Below are 18,506 nucleotides of genomic sequence, written 5' to 3' on the forward strand. Positions count from 1 at the left end.
AGTAATGTAACCTGATTACTTTCCGTTACTATAGATTACCTCAATGTCAGATGCAATGCAAATAAGTGTGTAATGTCAGACAGCAGAACAATGTGACTGTAGAAAAGAAGCAACCAAGATATTTGTAGGATCAGAAATGATTTTACTTATAGGAAACGCTGCCTTTCACTCAGCATATTCAGGCAGTAGCCTTAACACCAACACCAACGCTCTCCTGGCTGCTGGTCTTCACCTGTAGCCAAGATGAACGCCCGCACAACAGAAAATGCTGCGTTTTAGTTTAATGCAGCTCACACACACTATTTTATGATCATATATGTTGGGGAAATATTTTCCAAGGCCCATAACTTTGACCCAGTTTATCAGTTCAAACTGTCCTGACTGAACACACGCACCTGTAACCTTGGCTGCTGTGCTCTCAGTGTTTTGTCTCCCTGTTCCTGCCTGTTGGCGTCAGCTGATAGAGGTGTTATCATTCTATCTTGTTGTGCACAATGTTGATTATTCTCTCTGAACTAGCTAAATACACGGGTCTGGGTTAGAGTTCTTCAGATTTGACGTGGCATCTCAACCGTGTGGTCAACTCGTGGCCCGTGATATGTCTTGTGAATTCTCCGGCCAAAGCTCCAAATAAACCGTCAGTGTTTGCCATCAAAGCTCCAGCTCTCCTCGTGTTAGCCCACAGGACAGTACAGTTTACAAAGAAGAAATACAATCTGATCCTTTCACAACAAACACTTTATGCTCTTTTTAGTCTTTAACTAACATTGTAGACTCTCAGGTCTTCTGGGACTGGTCAGCTTTCTGTCCCCAGAGTCAGAACTAAACATGGAGAAGCAGCGTTCAGTTATTATGCTCCAAATATCTGGAACAAACTCCCAGAAACCTGCAGGTCCGCTGCAACTCTGACTACTTTTAAATCCAGGCTGAAGACTTATCTTTTTGCCGCTGCTTTTAATTGAACTATTCATATCTTAAACTGCACTGTAACTTTTTATTCATGTACTTTTTATTCATGTAATTTTTCTTTTAATGTTTATTTTATTATCTTTTCTTTTTAATGACTGTTTTTAAATGCCTTTGTCTGAATGTCTTTCATTTTTGTAAAGCACATTGAATTGCCTTGTGTTGAAAGGTGCTATATAAATAAACTTGCCTTGCCATCCCCATTTTTTGAAATATTAACAGTAATCTGATTTTTTTTGTCACTGTGACGGAATACATTTACCTTTTTTTTGTATCCTGTTTATGTAATCCCTTTAGATGTAATCTGTTACTCCCCAAACCTGGTTTTACTAAAAACGGCAGTATCAATTTGTAACACTAGGGGCGCTGTGGTAACAAAGGTTAAAATCCCACACACAGCGCTTTAATGGATAAAACAAATTAAAAAAAGATAAACAGATACACGTAACACATACGTGTGAATAAAATAGGACGTAGGAGTGACATTCATACATAAAATTGTAGTATTTTAAATGTTTCTGTGTTCGATAGTTCCCTCCCCTCTGTGTGCCGGTGTAGCTCTGCTGGTGGGTCTCGCGCAGATCAGCCTTCTTAAGGAGTGTGTTACCGCTCCTCGCGCAGATGAAACAGGAGCGAGACTCGGGGATAAACAGAGAGCATGTTCCTCAATAAGTGCTCGCGGACGCCAGGAGATGCGGAGAGCCTTCGGCGAGGGTCAGCGGCGGACACCCCAGGTAAGACCAAGCTCCTGCCGCTGCTGGAGCTTTGTGAGACCTCCGTTCAACTAACACGCTGCTTTTTGGTCTTTATCTGCGTGTTTAAAACCTAGGGCAGGCTGTCAGATTCGTCTTTGTGTTTATTTTACATTTGACTTGGTCGTTAACGCGTTGATCAAAGTCACCTGTGCTGCAAACTTTCCTCCAATTAGTGCTCAGTATTTGTCTCTGTCTGCTGTCTGCCTGACAACTAAAGAAGTCACTTTCTTCCTAGAGTAAAGTGTGACTATATTATAAACTTAACTGATGTGAACTTTGGTATACTTTTATTCAGACAGAAGCTTAGAAGTATATTGTTTACTGGTCTTTTACAGAATATTCTAATTTATCCAGAACATATTATTCGCTGTTTATTTTTAAAAACACGTTGTTAAAAATAATGTCCCAATTTAGGAAGAATAAAGTGTCTATCTATCTAGTGGTGAGGATTGTGTCCTGAATCAGAAGCAGTTATTTCCTGTACTTTAAAAGGGATTGTTTTGGGATGATCACCATTTTTTAACCCTAATCCAAGTTGTTTACATCATGTTGGTTTGGTAGATTGTCAGTCTGGATTGTTCCCCACTTTCATTCTTCATCAAACACACTGGTTCTGTCATCTCCCCTCAATTTATTGCTGTTTTCAAAAGGTGTCAGCTCACAGCAAGTCGTTTTAAAAAAGGCACCAGTCAATTGTGAAGTCTGAATGAGACTTATCCTCTTCCAGTTGCCTTCAAAATACATCCACTGTTTCTTTACTGAGACACAGGGAGTAACAGTTAAGGCATAGCAAGCAGATTACATATCAACAGTCCATGCATGCTTCTGTTTTGATTGCAAAGCATAGAGTTCATGTCTCTGTGTGCTGCAATGCATTTCTAATGTGATCAGTCCTGCAGACAGCAGTTGACAGGGGGGGGGCTGAGGTGACACTGCATGACTCTCAGGAGGTTTTTGTTAGTCACACACATCTCCTTGGCTGGAGGGCTTTGGTGGAGGATGTCAATCAAGCTCACACCTCTGCAGTGATACCCTGCAGGGAGGTGTGTGTAGATTGATGTTTTTAGGTGGAGTCAGCGGTTATGGGGAAGGACGGACACCAAAACAAATACCCCCCCTCCAGATTTACCGTCCTCTCACCATCACTGTTTCTCTCTCTATACATCCATGGCTTTCCCTGGGTTCTAAGCATGAACACACACTGCTGCTCATCTGCAGGAACAGCATTGTTTGGCACGGCCCGAGCAACTTATGCACAACAAAGAACAGAAAGTAGAGAACAGAGAAACAGATATTCAATACATCAGTCAAGTGTATTGAATTAGATCGGATCTACTCATCTCCAGACTTCATTTAGCATTTTTCTCTGCTCATGTCATGTCAATATATTACTGATGCAAACCCAAAAATAAAGAAAACAAGGTATTTTTGCCTGTAATAAGTACACAAATCTGCCAATAGAACAAGTGCACATTGCTTGGTAAGATTTCTTGAAATAAGGTGGGATATTTAGATAACTCAGATGTTGTTATTAGCTGGGGGAACTTATTTGTAACTATATTTCACCAGAATCAGTAAATGTTGTTACAAAACGAGCCAGAAATGCTCCACATTTTTTGTTTTCTGATTTGAATTTTCTAATAAATATGTAAATAAAAAAAGTTTAATCTGAGATACAACTCAAAGTAAGATGTTTTTTTAAGAGTCTTTGATTGAACAATATGCTTAAGATGCATTGTCTAAAAATAAGACCCTATATATCATTGTATTGTTACTATCCTACTTTATACAGATTTTTATATTAACAGTCAACTTGTATATTTTATTCTCATCCATCCATCCATCTTCTCCCGCTTATCCGTGGTCAGGTCGCGGGGGTAGCAGTTCCAGCAGAGAGCCCCAAACTTTCTTTTCCCTGGCAACATCAACCAGCTCTGACTGGGGGATCCCAAGGCGCTCCCAGGCCAGCGAAGAGATATAATCCCTCCACCTTGTCCTAGGTCTACCCCTTGGTCTCTTCCCAGCTGGACATGCCTGGAACACCTCCCTAGGGAGACGCCCAGGTGGCATCCTAACTAGGTGCCCGAACCACCTCAACTGGCTCCTTTCAACGCGAAGGAGGAGCGGTTCAACTCTGAGTCCCTCCCGGATGACTGAACTTCTCACCTTATCCCTAAGGGAGACACCAGCCACCCTGCGGAGAAAACCCATCTCGGCCGCTTGTATCCGCAATCTCGTTCTTTTGGTCATGACCCATTCTTCATGACCATAGGTGAGGGTAGGAACGAAAATGGCCCGGTAGACAGAGAGCTTTGCCTTCTGGCTCAGCTCCCTTTTCGTCACAACGGTGCGGTAAAGCGACTGCAGTACCGCTCCCGCTGCTCCGATTCTCCGGCCCATCTCACGCTCCATTGTTCCCTCACTCGAGAACAAGACTCCGAGATACTTGAACTCCTTCACTTGGGGTAAGGACTCATTCCCTACCTGGAGTGGACAGTCCATCGGTTTCCTGCTGAGAACCATGGCCTCAGATTTGGAGGTGCTGATCCTCATCCCAGCCGCTTCACACTCGGTTGCGAACCGATCCAGTGAGTGCTGAAGGTCGCAGACCGATGAAGCCATTAGAACCACATCATCTGCAAAAAGTAGTGGTGCAATCCTTAGTCCACCGAACTGCAGACCCCCTCCCCCCTGACTACGCCTCGAAATCCGATCCATGTATATTACAAACAGGATTGGTGACAAAGCGCAGCCCTGGCGGAGGCCAACCTTTACCGGAAATGGGTCCGACTTACTGCCGAGGACCCGGACACAGCTTTCGCTTTGGGAGTACAGAGATTGGATGGCCCTGAGTAGAGACCCCCTCACCCCATACTCCCGCAGCACCTCCCACAGTAACTCCCTGGGAACTCGGTCCCTCCAGGATCCTTGCGAGAGTAAAAAGCTGATCCGTCGTTCCACGACCAGGACGGAATCCGCATAGTTCCTCCTCAATCTGAGGTTCGACAATCGGCCTGACCCTCCTTTCGAGTACCTTAGAGTAAACTTTCCCGGGGAGGCTGAGTAGTGTGATGCCTCTGTAATTGGCACATACCCTCTGATCCCCCTTTTTAAAAAGGGGGACCACCACCCCGGTCTGCCACTCCTTCGGTACTGTTTCCGACTTCCACGCAATGTTGATGAGACGTGTCAACCATGACAGTCCCTCAACACCCAGAGCCTTCAGCATTTCTGGGCGGATCTCATCCACCCCCGGGGATTTGCCACTGTGGAGTTGTTTGACGACCTCAGTGACCTCCCCCCGGGAGATTGGTGTTGATCCCCCGTCATACTCCAGCTCTGCCTCTAACATAGAGGGCGGAGTTGTCGGGTTCAGGAGTTCCTCAAAGTGTTCCTTCCAACGCCCTAACACTCCATCAGTTGAGGTCAACAACGTCCCATCTTTACTGTACACAGCTTGGATGGTTCCCTGCTTCCCCCTCCTGAGGTGTCGGACAGTTTTCCAGAACAACGTTGGTGCCGCCCGAAAGTCCTTCTCCATGTCTTCTCCGAACTTCTCTCACACCCGCTGCTTTGCCTCGGCCACGGATGAGGCTGCTGCCCTTCGGGCCTGTCGGTACCTTGCAGCTGCCTCGGGAGTCCCCCGGGATAACAAATCCCTGAAGGCCTCCTTCTTCAGTCGGACGGCTTCCCTGACCACCGGTGTCCACCAGGAGGTTCGAGGGTTACCGCCCCTTGAGGCACTTAAGACCTTGAGACCACAACTCCCCGCCGCGGTTTCGGCAATAGAGGCTTTGAACACCGACCACTCTGGTTCAATGTCCCCAACCTCCACAGGAATGCCCGAATATTTTATACTCATATTTTTTCTATTTTGAGATAATTCTATTTTCTAATTATTTATTTTTCTACTCTTTTTAATTTCTAATTATGTGCAATGCCCTGTCTTATATGTTGCTGCAACGAAAACAATTCCCAATTTGGGATGAATAAAGTATATCTTGTCTTATACAAAGTGCAAAGACAAATATACTTGGCAAGATTTCAAGTGTTGGTACTGTACTCTGCCTTTTTAAACCCTTGACAGTTCTGCATGATTTGTTCATATTTAGAGAACTCTGTGGATCCTGAACAGCATCACTGGTTGCCGCGGCGACGGTGTCAAAATGAAAGGGTCCAGCATCCAGAGCTGGGCGCAGTGGAGACCCCCTCCCCGGAAGCTTCTGCACACCACTACTGCCACTACACCCCCAAGTGCTTCCTCACCGTGCACAGAGGTAAACCAGCACTGTTTCTGTAGGGATCTGTGGACATGGGAGATATGTAGTTTCATAGAAGTCAACTGAAGGAGAGAGAGCAGTATATTTTCTCTTGCCATGTGGAAGAGCTTTCTCACTGTGATCTGCACAGGAGGACAAGGCACCACCCAATCTACTCCGTCTCGGTATGGAGAAGAGGCTTGGCATGAAGACACCATAAGGACCACCACCATCAGAGCTGAGAATGAGGTGGAGGCTCACAGGGAGGCCAACAACTACAAGGTGGGCAACGACTGGCTTTAGAGTATGCTCCCTTAACCCTATAATCAGAATACCAATTTCTCACCCCCAATGTTTTTATTCTCTGATGCCTTTACAGGGAATGAAATATCAAAAACGGATATAGATGGATACTTTATTTCACAAGTTGGGAAATTGTTTTCTCACAGCAGACAATCAATGTACAAGAATTAAAACATTCTTCGAAAATATAATAAAATACAAATAAAATAAACATTAAAAACTAAATATACATATTATCAGTAGAAAAGACATATTCAGAAAAGTATCGATGCACTAAAATATACTGAATAAATTAGAATACCGATCTACTAAAGGGACAGCAACATTTAAACATAGTGCACTATATTAAAAGGTTTTATTCAAAGTAAAATATATCCTGTGATATGATCCAAGTCATACTGTATGCTTACTACTTTCCAACATATGTCTTTTTGCTAAAACTTTACTATTTATAACACTTTGGCATAAATGTGGTAAAGTATTATCAGAGATGGCAAAAGTAACACATCCTTTCCTCAAGTAGAAGTACAGATACTCATGTTCAAAAATACTCTGGTAGAAGTACTGACTAAACTTCTTCTTTACTCAAGTCAAAGTAAGGAAGTATGGGCTTTGAAATGTACTTCAGTAAAAAGTACCCATAACTAGCAGCTGTTTTAAAGAGTACCTGACCTCCCTTTTATATTAATAGAACAATAATGTCATTGTTAGCTAATGAATGTTTCCATGCTGAACAACGGCAACATGACAACGTTCTCATTGGTCCCTCTTCTTTAGAGAAGACCAGGAAATGATGGATACACGGATCGTGTTCAAATCAATAGGCACGCAATGACTCTAAAGAATAATGATCACACCACCAAACACACATTCAGACTAAAGGAACCAGCTGTTTGGAAACTGTAAGAAGTAGAAAGTACAGGTATTTGTGTTCAACATGTAAGAAGTAGAAAGTACAGGTATTTGTGTTCAACATGTAAGAAGTAGAAAGTACAGGTATTTGTGTTCAACATGTAAGACGGCAGATAGCTTGCTCATCTTCCGGCGCAAACTGAAAACTCATCTCTTTCGACTCCACTTCGAGCGTTAGAACGATTAACGAAGCACTTTTATACCAATAAAGGACTGGATTACCTAAAGCCAGTTGAGTAGCACTTGAAATGTTTGGCTCTATGAAACCTGATGTACTTATATGATTCTGTTTTCTTCAAGGTTGTGTCTTCCTGGTCGAATGTACTTATTGTAAGTCGCTTTGGACAAAAGCGTCAGCTAAATGCAATGCAATGTAATGTAATGTAATGTAATGTAAGAAGTAGAAAGTACAGGTATTTGTGTTCAACATGTAAGAAGTAGAAAGTACAGGTATTTGTGTTCAACATGTAAGAAGTAGAAAGTAAGGTATTTGTGTTCAACATGTAAGAAGTAGAAAGTACAGGTATTTGTGTTCAACATGTAAGAAGTAGAAAGTACAGGTATTTGTGTTCAACATGTAAGAAGTAGAAAGTACAGGTATTTGTGTTCAACATGTAAGAAGTAGAAAGTACAGGTATTTGTGTTCAACATGTAAGAAGTAGAAGTACCAGGTATTTGTGTTCAATAAAACAGTTTGTTCAACTTAAGAAGTAGAAAGTACAGGTATTTGTGTTCAACATGTAAGAAGTAGAAAGTACAGGTATTTGGGTTCAACATGTAAGAGTAGAAAGTACAGGTATTTGTGTTCAACATGTAAGAAGTAGAAAGTACAGGTATTTGAGTTCAACATGTAAGAAGTAGAAAGTACAGGTATTTGTGTTCAACGTGTAAGAAGTAGAAAGTACAGGTATTTGTGTTCAAAGTGTAAGAAGTAGAAAGTACAGGTATTTGTGTTCAACATGTAAGAAGTAGAAAGTACAGGTATTTGTGTTCAACATGTAAGAAGTAGAAAGTACAGGTATTTGTGTTCAACATGTAAGAAGTAGAAAAGTTACAGGTATTGGGTTCAACATGTAAGAAGTAGAAAGTACAGGTTATTTGGGTTTCAACATGTAAGAAGTAGAAGTACAGGTATTTGGGTTCAACATGTAAGAAGTAGAAAGTACAGGTATTTGTGTTCAAAATGTAAGAAGTAGAAAGTACAGGTATTTGTGTTCAACATGTAAGAAGTAGAAAGTACAGGTATTTGTGTTCAACATGTAAGAAGTAGAAAGTACAGGTATTTGGGTTCAACATGTAAGAAGTAGAAAGTACAGGTATTTGGGTTCAACATGTAAGAAGTAGAAAGTACAGGTATTTGTGTTCAACATGTAAGAAGTAGAAAGTACAGGTATTTGTGTTCAACATGTAAGAAGTAGAAAGTACAGGTATTTGTGTTCAACATGTAAGAAGTAGAAAGTACAGGTATTTGTGTTCAAAGTGTAAGAAGTAGAAAGTACAGGTATTTGTGTTCAACGTGTAAGAAGTAAAAAGTACAGGTATTTGTGTTCAACATGTAAGAAGTAGAAAGTACAGGTATTTGGGTTCAAAATGTAAGAAGTAAAATGTCGTCAGAAAAAAATAAAATGTAGTGGAGTAAAGTACTGATACCAGAAACGAAGTATTTTTACTCCACTACTTCCCATCTCTGAGTATTATGGTAGTTTATAAGTAGTCCTCTTGACATTCATTGTTCTGTGCCATGCTTGTTTCAGTTTGGCTTCAGGAAGTGGAAGGCTCACGTGACAGAGAAGCCCATTGAAGACCGATCGGACATCATCAAAGAGCTCTACTCTGACCTCAGTGTTGTTAAGCCTCAAGAAGGTCTTCTTCTCTCTTTTCGATCCTTAAACTTTCATTCTGTTGCAGCCTACAGGAAAGCAATAACCATACTTGTTATCTTTCCTCTCTTTCAGGCTCGGTGATCACCTTTGGGAACATCATTTATGTCATTTTATTCGGATGGTGGATATCATTAATCTACTTCCTCATTTGCCCTGTAATGTTCCTAACCATCATCGGTGCAGCTTATGGTACGTATCCTGTACACCAGCTGCATCATGTCATTTGTCTTTTATATATTTTAAGTGTCGTTTTAATTATGTATTTATTTAAAGTGTCTTTGAGTTTCTTGAAAAGCGCACCATAAATAAATGTATTTCTTTCAGGCAAACTTTGTTTTAGGTTGGCGTTGTACTTTATTTGGCCATTTGGGAAGTCCATAGAAAAGGTATTTTGAGATCTAGTATTAAACGTTTCCATATTTAAGTGCCATTTAAAAATAAGCTGAGATTTACACGATGATGAAAAGTCATTCACTGTTGATTGTCTGCCCTTCTCAGGCTGGAGAGGTAGTTGGGAGATCCATTGCGAAGCCTCCGAAGTGTGAGGTGATCCCAGAGGAGAGCGACAGTTCGGCGAACAAGGACTCTGCTCCTCTCCTGATGTCCTCCCCGTTCCCTGTGGAGATCCCAGAGCCAGCAGCTGGGAAAACATCCAATCACTGGGTAAGAAGGTCAGAATCACCCTAATCACTGGATGCAAGTAATATTTATATATTAATAAGGCTTTTGAATATACTTTGTCTCTCTGCAGTGTCGCGTCAGCACTTATGTTTGGCTGTTGCTAGGTTACCCTGTCCTGGTGGTGGTTCACTCGCTGGCCTGTGTGCTCTCCTGGCTGCTGGTCTTCACCATACCTGTAGCCAAGATGAACGCCCGCACAATGACCATCGTCCTCCTCATGGCTCCAGAGGACGTTCAGGTTCACAAACTGGAAAAGGTACGATACAGTTATTGTCAGATCCAGTCTGACATTTTTCTTGCATCACAGCAGCTCCATTTGCAACATCAAACAAGGACAAATATTAAGACATGATACAAGGAAAACAACATCAATCACTTAAGAGTAACATGCTTAAAAACCCTTTAGCATACATTTGACCTGGGATTTAGCTCTGTATTTAATTTGAGATAGACTGGTGCACAAAGGAGTGCTTCAGTCTAACTTTATTAAACCGTGGGAACCTGCATCTCTGATTTGATGGTCACAATTCATATTCTCTGTTCAGGACATGGTTGGGGTCAGAGACACTGTTGTTGTGGTAGGCTGATTCACAGAGTTTCTCTCTACATTCTGGTGGAGCAGTTTTGTACAAGTTGTTAAATGTCAGCAGACAGTGAAGAGAAAGATGTCAAGGCAAAGAATGTGTGCAGTATTCTCCTTCCTCAGCTGCACCGGTCAAGCGTATCAAAGCATCAAGTGCAAGGTTATATTAGTCTCCTTATTAGCTATGGTAACATGTTACTGAAGTGTGTGGCAAATCTAATTAGTGCATCTACTGACTTTTCCTTAACGGGTCAGTTCAGCCAAATCACACAGAACAGTGTTCTGTTGTTCTTCCCCACATTCCCCACGCTGAACATAGTTTTATTTGCAATTGCCTTTCAAGTCTATTCCTCTTGCGATGTGGGCAGTTTGCTTTTGGAATGGACCTCAAAAGAAAAGCTAAATTGACCTTAGCGTTGGAGGATTATTCAGTAAGCAAAATGCTGTTCATAGAAAGACATGTGGCTCAGATGTTTTCAATATCCACATACCACTAGAAGAGAGCACAGCAAAGGTTTTCTTCAATTATCTAACCTTGCCCTTTAAACCATATGGACCATCCATCCATCCATCCATCTTCTCCCGCTTATCCGTGATCGGGTCGCGGGGGTAGCAGTTCCAGCAGAGAGCCCCAAACTTTCTTTTCCCTGGCGACATCAACCAGCTCTGACTGGGGGATCCCAAGGCGCTCCCAGGCCAGCGAAGAGATATAATCCCTCCACCTGGTCCTAGGTCTACCCCTTGGTCTCTTCCCAGCTGTTGGGTGCATAAGCACACACAACAGTCAGAGTTTTCCCCCCCATAACCCGCAGGCGTAGGGAGGTGACCCTCTCGTCCACTGGGGTAAACTCCAACAACGAAGCACCTAACCGGGGACTTGTGAGTATCCCCACACCCGCCCGGCGCCTCACACCTTGAGCAACTCCGGAGAAGAATAGAGTCCAACCCCTATCCAGAAGTAAGGTTCCAGAGCCGACGCTGTGCGTAGAGGTGAGCCCAACCAGATCCAACTGGTAACGCTCCACCTCCCGCACAAGCTCCGGCTCCTTCCCCCCCAGAGAGGTGACGTTCCACGTCCCCAAAGCCAGCTTCTGTCGCCCGGGTCTGGTCCGTCGAGACCCTCCGCTTTCACTGCCACCCTTCTGGCAGCGCACCCGACCCCATTGATGTTTCCCGTAGGTGGTGGGCCCGCGGGACGGAGAAGCGGAGGTGTTGCCCACGTTGCCTTTTCGGGCTGGGCCCGGCCGGGCTCCGTGGCAAGCCCGGCCACCAGACGCTCGCCGACGAGTCCTCCTTCTGGGCCTGGCTCCAGAAGGGGACCCCGGGCTTCCTCCGGGCCGGGTATCCTCACTTCTTGTATCGTCTTTCATGAGGTCTTTTGAACCAATCTTAGTCTGGCCCCTTGCCTGAGACCAATTTGCCATGGGAGACCCTACCAGGAACACAAGGTTCCAGACAACACAGCCCCCAGGTTCATCAGGGCACACAAACCTCTCTACCACGGTAAGGTGCTGGTTCTTCAGAGAGGTCCATTCTTCAATGGTCCATATGGACCATTGAATCTTATTTTAAAAATGTGTAACTTTGGGGTTAAATGTCTTTTGTTCTCTTTTGCAGACCGCTGTGTGTGAGACCAAAGTCATCTTATGCTGTTATCGAGCCTTTAATGTGTATTACTACAAATACAGCATACAAGGAATCAACATTATCCCCCTCAGTATCCTTTTCCTGCTGTTGATTACAGTAAGGGGCTTGTAAGACAAATTCCAAGAGGTCAACTATTGGTAAATTAGATTGCATTTCAATATACTGTACCCTTGTTTTCTCACAAAGTGTAACATGGAGTGTGTGTAACCAGCAGCCCTGATCTGCATGTCATGTATGCAGTGGCATTTTTACATGTACAAAAGTGGTGGGGCACAAAAAACTTAGATGTCTATAAGCTTCTGCAGTGAGGTTCATGGCTGGTGAGGCACTGCACTGACTCTTCAGGTATACAAATATTATATTTTGACCTAAATCAAAATATATTATTTTCAAAAGCTTTTTTAGTCTGATGCTTCAATTAATTTTAAACGGACAGTTCAACAAAAGGATACCCAAAAAATGTAATTTTATCATTTAAATATTGAATTGTTCTCTCTTAGTAAGATCCCATTTTCAATAAAATTGCGGTCTTACCTTGACTTGAGGATGAAGTCCATTTGCCTATCCTTCTGGACAAAAATCTCTATTACTTTTTTGTAAAAGTCCTCCTTATGTTCTTGTAGTTTCAAAAGTCTATCATAAATCGAATCAATAGATTTATGATTCGAAAATTATAAAAGTAGGGTAGACATGTGGATATTATCCGGCTGAACAAAACGTGCATTTATATAACAGGTACGTTTCCCACAGATCTTATTTTGTATTATTTTCTAAAATCTCATTGCTTTTTTGTGGAGGGAAGCCATACGCAGCTTACTTCTTGGTTTTAAGACGCGTCTCTCGTCTCCTCTTCACACACCACACTTTTCGCGGCACACGTACTTACAGCCAATCAGCTCTGAATTATGTAAGCTGACGTATGGTGGGGATGGCAGCACTATGCCCCTATGGTCATTATTTTTTTGCCACACACATTAAATAGGAAAATACTCTGAGCATGCGCAGTGTAGTTTTTATAGTCACCATTGACTTCTTAGACAGTGAGAGGGAGGGGCAGGATCGGGTTTTGTCCCACATGGCTCTAAACAGCTCAATAGGCACACACTGCAGACACTAATTAGAACACAGAGGAATCGGATGATTAAACATACTTAAAATATATTTTATATTTTATTTAATTATTTTTTGCATGATTTTTGTAATCATTATTTTTAATACTTTCTGCTGACACGAGGTGGGGGATCCAGCCCTGCTCTGTCTGCTGTCCATCAATGTGTTCTCCTTAAGTCCCTGCTCCCTGCAGACCTGCTCCCCCTGGTGTTCATCACGATCATTATTGGATACACTGACCGTAAACACACATTCTGCAGCGCAGAGACCAAGTTTATCACCGCCATCATCTCCATCATCCCTCTCTCCTACTATATTGGCATGGGAATAGCCAGGTACGTTTAGAGTGTCCCTGATACTTGTGAATAAAGAGGTGAGTATTGGACTGTATGACCATCACGGCCCCTGGTAGACCCCCCAAACAATACAGACTGTTGCAATCTTATGCACCAATTGTAGTGTGACATAATCACTTCTAGTAAAAACATACATTTATTTGATATGGTCTCAATACTTTAATATGTTAATTATCACACTTTCTAACATACTGCTACTCATTGTTAGCCATAGTTGTTTTCTTATTTGTCTTTTATTTATTACTTATGTGTGCTTTTCTTTTTGTATTATTGCTTGCCTTGTATACCTGCTATGCCACTTTTGCTGTAACATTGTAAATGTCCCCGCTGTGGGGCTAATAAAGGAATTCTGATTCTGACTTGTGTTGTAATTTTGCTCCTGAATTCTGATGACTGTATTTCCACAGCATTTCTGCTCAGAGTAACTTTGCAGTGGGGGCGGTGGTGAATGCCACGTTCGGCTCCATCACAGAGATGACTTTCTACATCACAGCACTGCTGCAGGGACACAATGCTAAAACCAAATGTTATGAGGAGATCGTCAAAGCAGCGCTCACTGGGACCCTGCTCGGGTGTATACTGTTCGTACCGGTGAGGGCCTGAGAAGCAACAACTCATCAGTTAACATGCAGCAGTATGACCCTCTGAATGACTGTCTGTGTTTGACAGGGTATCTGTATGATCATCGGGGGCATCAAACACAGAGAGCAGAGATTTAACAGTCGTTCAGCCGGAGTGAGCTCTGCTCTGCTCTTCATCTCCGTAGGAGGTCTGTATCGTAGTGGCACATTCAATTCATTTCAAACAATATGTCCTCCACTACCAGATTCATAATATTTGATCCTCATGATGTTATATTGTCCCTAGGTGTTTTTGCTCCCACCCTCTTCTCAAAGACGTTTGGGGATCTGGTGTGTGAGAGCTGCACCAATGTTCCAGGCAACAGCAGCGTCCCGTTCATCTGCAGGGACTGTCACTACGACACGGTGAGCCGCTTCATGTGTTTCACAACGTTTTATCAACTGCTCATGGACTTGGAGGGGACATTCCTCACTCTTCTACCATAAAGATTACACCGACAGCTTGATATATATAAATTCTTTAATTGCCATATTTACATACTCTTTTGTTTTACACTCCTGCTGCACCGATAGTGAAACATTTCCAGTTCACATACAGGTCATCGTACAAAACCAATACAGAAGCAGTTGACAAGATTAAAACAACAAATACAGCAGACAAAAATAAATGAGAAATTCCCTACATAGTCACCAATAATAACGATTAATGCGGGGGGGAAATAAATAAACAATTAATAATTAATCAAGCTAACAAGGTACAATGGTTGAGGGGACTTGGCCTTGATCATACTAAATTAAGTATACTAAGCACTACATTATTATAGTAGCATAGGCATTACAGGCATCCATCTCTAGAAACATGTTTCTGAAGCCCTAAACCAAGGCATGTGTGATTTATTTAATTTGTATGTACATTTATAATATTTCTTTCAATTTCGTATAACTCCCCACGCTTCCAGTCATTACACTGTATGTTGGTGGTTCAGGTTTAACCATCAAAGCGTGATGCACTTGATGGCTGACGCTAATAGAATTTGTAGTAAATATGCTTTATCTCTGGGAGTACACCAAGGAGAACTACTGTAGGGTCCTTGGGTTTCTCTTACTGAACAACTTCCTGGAGAGCATCAAATACATCCTTCCAGTTTTCACTCAGTTCTGGGCAGGAACACAGACCACACCATACTGTACGTGTGATGTGCTGACCACACTTTCTCCAATTCTGTTGTTTTTAATAGAGTACAGCGGACCCACATTTGATCCTGTCCCATATTGAGTAAGTACATGCACCATGCCTTTTTATTTACATTTTGCAGGGCTCGTCCCCTCAATAGTGTTTGATCTAATAATGAAATAAATGTCCTCCAGGCCCCTGGTGTACACCATCTCCGTGCTGCTGCCTGCTGCCTACCTGATCGGCCTCATCTTCACCCTGAAGACCCACTCCCACATCTATGATATCCACATCAGCGACTTGCACGGGGGCCAGGACGCACAAGAAGGCACTAGCACCACTGGTGATGTCACCTCAGGCCATCTACTTGTAGCCAACACGTATATTAATGGCAGCATTGTTTCCAACAGTCACATTGCCACAGGTGTGTGTGAAGTGTTCTTTAATATGTTGGGTGAAGGAGCATGAAACGCACTGACTGCTTGTTGCCTGCTATGTTAGTGTATGTAAGGAAACGGCATGCTAAAACCCTTGATGTGAGGGGGAACACCTAACATACAGTAGACTTTGGATGAGAAAGGGGAGGACCAATATCGCCCAACATTGAGGTAAGTAATAAATATTACACTCATGCTGTGTTTTCCACCTGCAGGGCATCATGTAGTGCACTGGTCCCGGACCAGGGCCCTTGGAGTGCTGATTGTTGCCACGGTACTAATGGCCTGCTGCGCTGACCTCAGCACGGAGAATATCCAGCCCATACTGGCCCATTCCTCCATCTCGCTGGTAATCAAAATGTATTGTTTTCTATAGAGGAATAAAACACCACTTAGATTCAAAGTCATTGCTCCTTGGTTGATAAGCCCACTTTAGCATTTAGAAGCAAACCTTTTTATTAATACACATTTAGATAAACTCAATCCAAAGCAATGATGTGTGTTTCTGTGTACTTCCTGTTGCAGTACTTCATCAGTGTCACAGTGTTGGCCATGGTGCCGGAGCTTCCTGAGATTGTCAATGGGATCCTGTTTGCACTGCAGAACAACATCAGCCTGAGGTACCAGCATCATTTATTCCACTTTATAAAGGCCATACTTGCCACTACCAACACTACCTTGCAATAACACCTGTGAATATAAAACTTTGGGCAATAAACACACATATACCCTCATGCAATTCACGCTTAATTTTTTTTCAAATTATTTATTTATAAACAGTACCAGCAACCTCTTTAATTTGATATGGTCACTTAAAAAAAAGATATACTGCTACTTATTTACAATGGTGTACTTGACTGCTATCATTTGTTTTTTACTTATTGTGTTTTTTTATTATTAATAACATGTGCATACTTAGTTATTTAAGTGTTTTAATATGTAAGTCTTTTAACTTTAACTTTTAAAGGTCCCATGTCATGCTTTTCCGGTTATTACCCGTCCCCTTGTGTGTTATGTAGCTTTTTCTGCATGTAAACGGTCTGCGGAGTCACAACCCCTCAAAGTACACCCTGTATGCTGCCCCAGAACGCCTCGTTGGAGATTTGTCTTTTTCCATTTTTTTTTTTTTTCTTCCCGAGTATAGTGACGTAACGATACCCAGGTCCAAATGGACCAATCTGTGGAGCTCCACACACTCACTCACTCACTCACTCACTCACTCACTCACTCACTCACTCACTCACTCACACTGTCGGCTCCTCGCGTCTCAAAGGGCGCAGCAGCGAGCCCTGCAACGTCCCGCCAACACGGCACCCAGACCCCACGCAGCATTCTCATCTGTTTGTCATTTTCTGGTTGCTAACAAATGCCATTGTAACACATAAACACACATCAGAGCACAGTGGGCTCATATGGAACAATGCCTTGTTGGAGCAGGAGCTCCAACAAGGCATCATACTATACATAGAGGCTGTATGAGAAAACCAATGTGAGTTTGGAACATTGAACAATGTAAATCTATTCTAGTAGACCTCAACAATGGAATTATGATCAGTAGAAATGGCCATGACATGGGACCTTTTTTAAATAAAGGAATTAACTTCATATTGAGCTAATATATCTGGCAAGCGAGCACAATATTTAAAGCACAGTAATGTGTGGTAGTTCAATGTCATTTTACTCATGTATTAACATAGTATGTGAACATGTATAAGCCTAGTCCATACCATTGTCAATTTAGCCATTATAAAAATAAGTATCAAATAACTTGTATATTTTTGGTCCACAGCCTTGAAGTGGGCAGTTGCATTGCTGTGCAGGTGTGCATGATTCAGATTCCACTGCTCATTCTCTTCAATGCCTTCTACGTAAGTGCCCCGTAATGAATACATCTGTACATAATGAAGTAGTTTCAATCCTGCAGCAGCAAACCTTTTGTTTTCTCCCAGGATGTGGGATTTGTGCTGGTGTTCAGTGATATTCACCTCTGGGCCAGCATCTTCAGTGTCATTCTGGTCAATTACATCTTCATGGATGGAAAGTGTGACTACTTTCAGGGTGAGTCCTATTTCTGAGATTACTCCACATCAGAAATAAACAGCAGCAGTTCACACTGACCACATTCATTGGATGTTTCAGCAAAAGTACAAGTACAGTACAGAACAGTCTATCTAACTTCTAAGGCATGCATCGTCATGAGGAAGCAGAAAAAGAGGATGTGTGGACGGATTTTTATTTTAGTCTTGATAAAAGGTCTTAACACACGTGTTTTTGATGAAGTCTGTTTGTTTTGCAGGCACTGCTCTGGTGGTGGTCTACCTCATCCTTCTGGCTCTTTACTTCTTTGCTCCTTCTCCACGCTCTTGTTGATCAAAGTCTCCAACATTCCCAGTGGATTCAGCGCCTCAAAAGATGGACAAATATTTTGATTGAGATTTGAAATTGCACAGTAAAGCTGTAAGTGAATAGCTGTGAGCTATTTGTCAATATATGATATTGAAATGGTGTTTTGTAGTCATATTTCCCGTCCTGGCAATGTTAAAGAAATCTGTGAATCTTTTGCAAATGTGAATTTGTAGTAATTATTTTTGCCTCTGGTATGTAATATGCTGTTTATAAAGAATATAATAAACGCAACAATTTATAAAACATGAAATAAGAATATTTTTGTATCTTCAGTACCAACGTCCTTTTGTTTTTACGAAATAAGTTGTTAACATTTGGCACATTTAGTATGTCCACATAACAGGACATGCCTGTTATAGCTTAAATATGTTTTCTATGGCTGGACATGGCAACATTAACTCGTGCAAAACCTAGAACAACATATTTCTCATCATGCTTATGTTTAGTGAAGCA

At 42.2% G+C, this 18,506-nt stretch overlaps 1 protein-coding gene across 2 annotated transcripts; it reads left to right on the top strand.

Annotated features, from left to right (window-relative positions):
• The first annotated feature begins 1,564 nt into the window (after window positions 1-1,564).
• Window positions 1,565-18,303, top strand: cax1 (cation/H+ exchanger protein 1). Of its 2 annotated transcripts, none has more exons than XM_034200850.1 (20): window positions 1,565-1,700; window positions 5,834-5,998; window positions 6,132-6,262; window positions 8,950-9,058; window positions 9,151-9,267; window positions 9,403-9,464; window positions 9,577-9,741; window positions 9,830-10,015; window positions 11,960-12,059; window positions 13,293-13,434; window positions 13,863-14,046; window positions 14,125-14,224; window positions 14,323-14,441; window positions 15,275-15,312; window positions 15,405-15,634; window positions 15,863-15,996; window positions 16,173-16,267; window positions 17,437-17,515; window positions 17,597-17,705; window positions 17,944-18,303. In XM_034200850.1, exons 1-20 carry the CDS (start codon window positions 1,625-1,627, stop codon window positions 18,015-18,017), a joined length of 2,415 nt encoding a protein of 804 aa, XP_034056741.1. In that variant the 5' UTR covers window positions 1,565-1,624; the 3' UTR covers window positions 18,018-18,303. The 2 variants fall into 2 exon arrangements, with proteins under 2 accessions (XP_034056741.1, XP_034056742.1); XM_034200851.1 differs by having other exon boundaries at window positions 15,405-15,553.
• Window positions 18,304-18,506: the final 203 nt, after the last annotated feature.

The sequence above is a fragment of the Gymnodraco acuticeps genome, unplaced genomic scaffold, assembly GCF_902827175.1.
Source record: "Gymnodraco acuticeps unplaced genomic scaffold, fGymAcu1.1, whole genome shotgun sequence".
NCBI lineage: Eukaryota > Metazoa > Chordata > Actinopteri > Perciformes > Bathydraconidae > Gymnodraco > Gymnodraco acuticeps.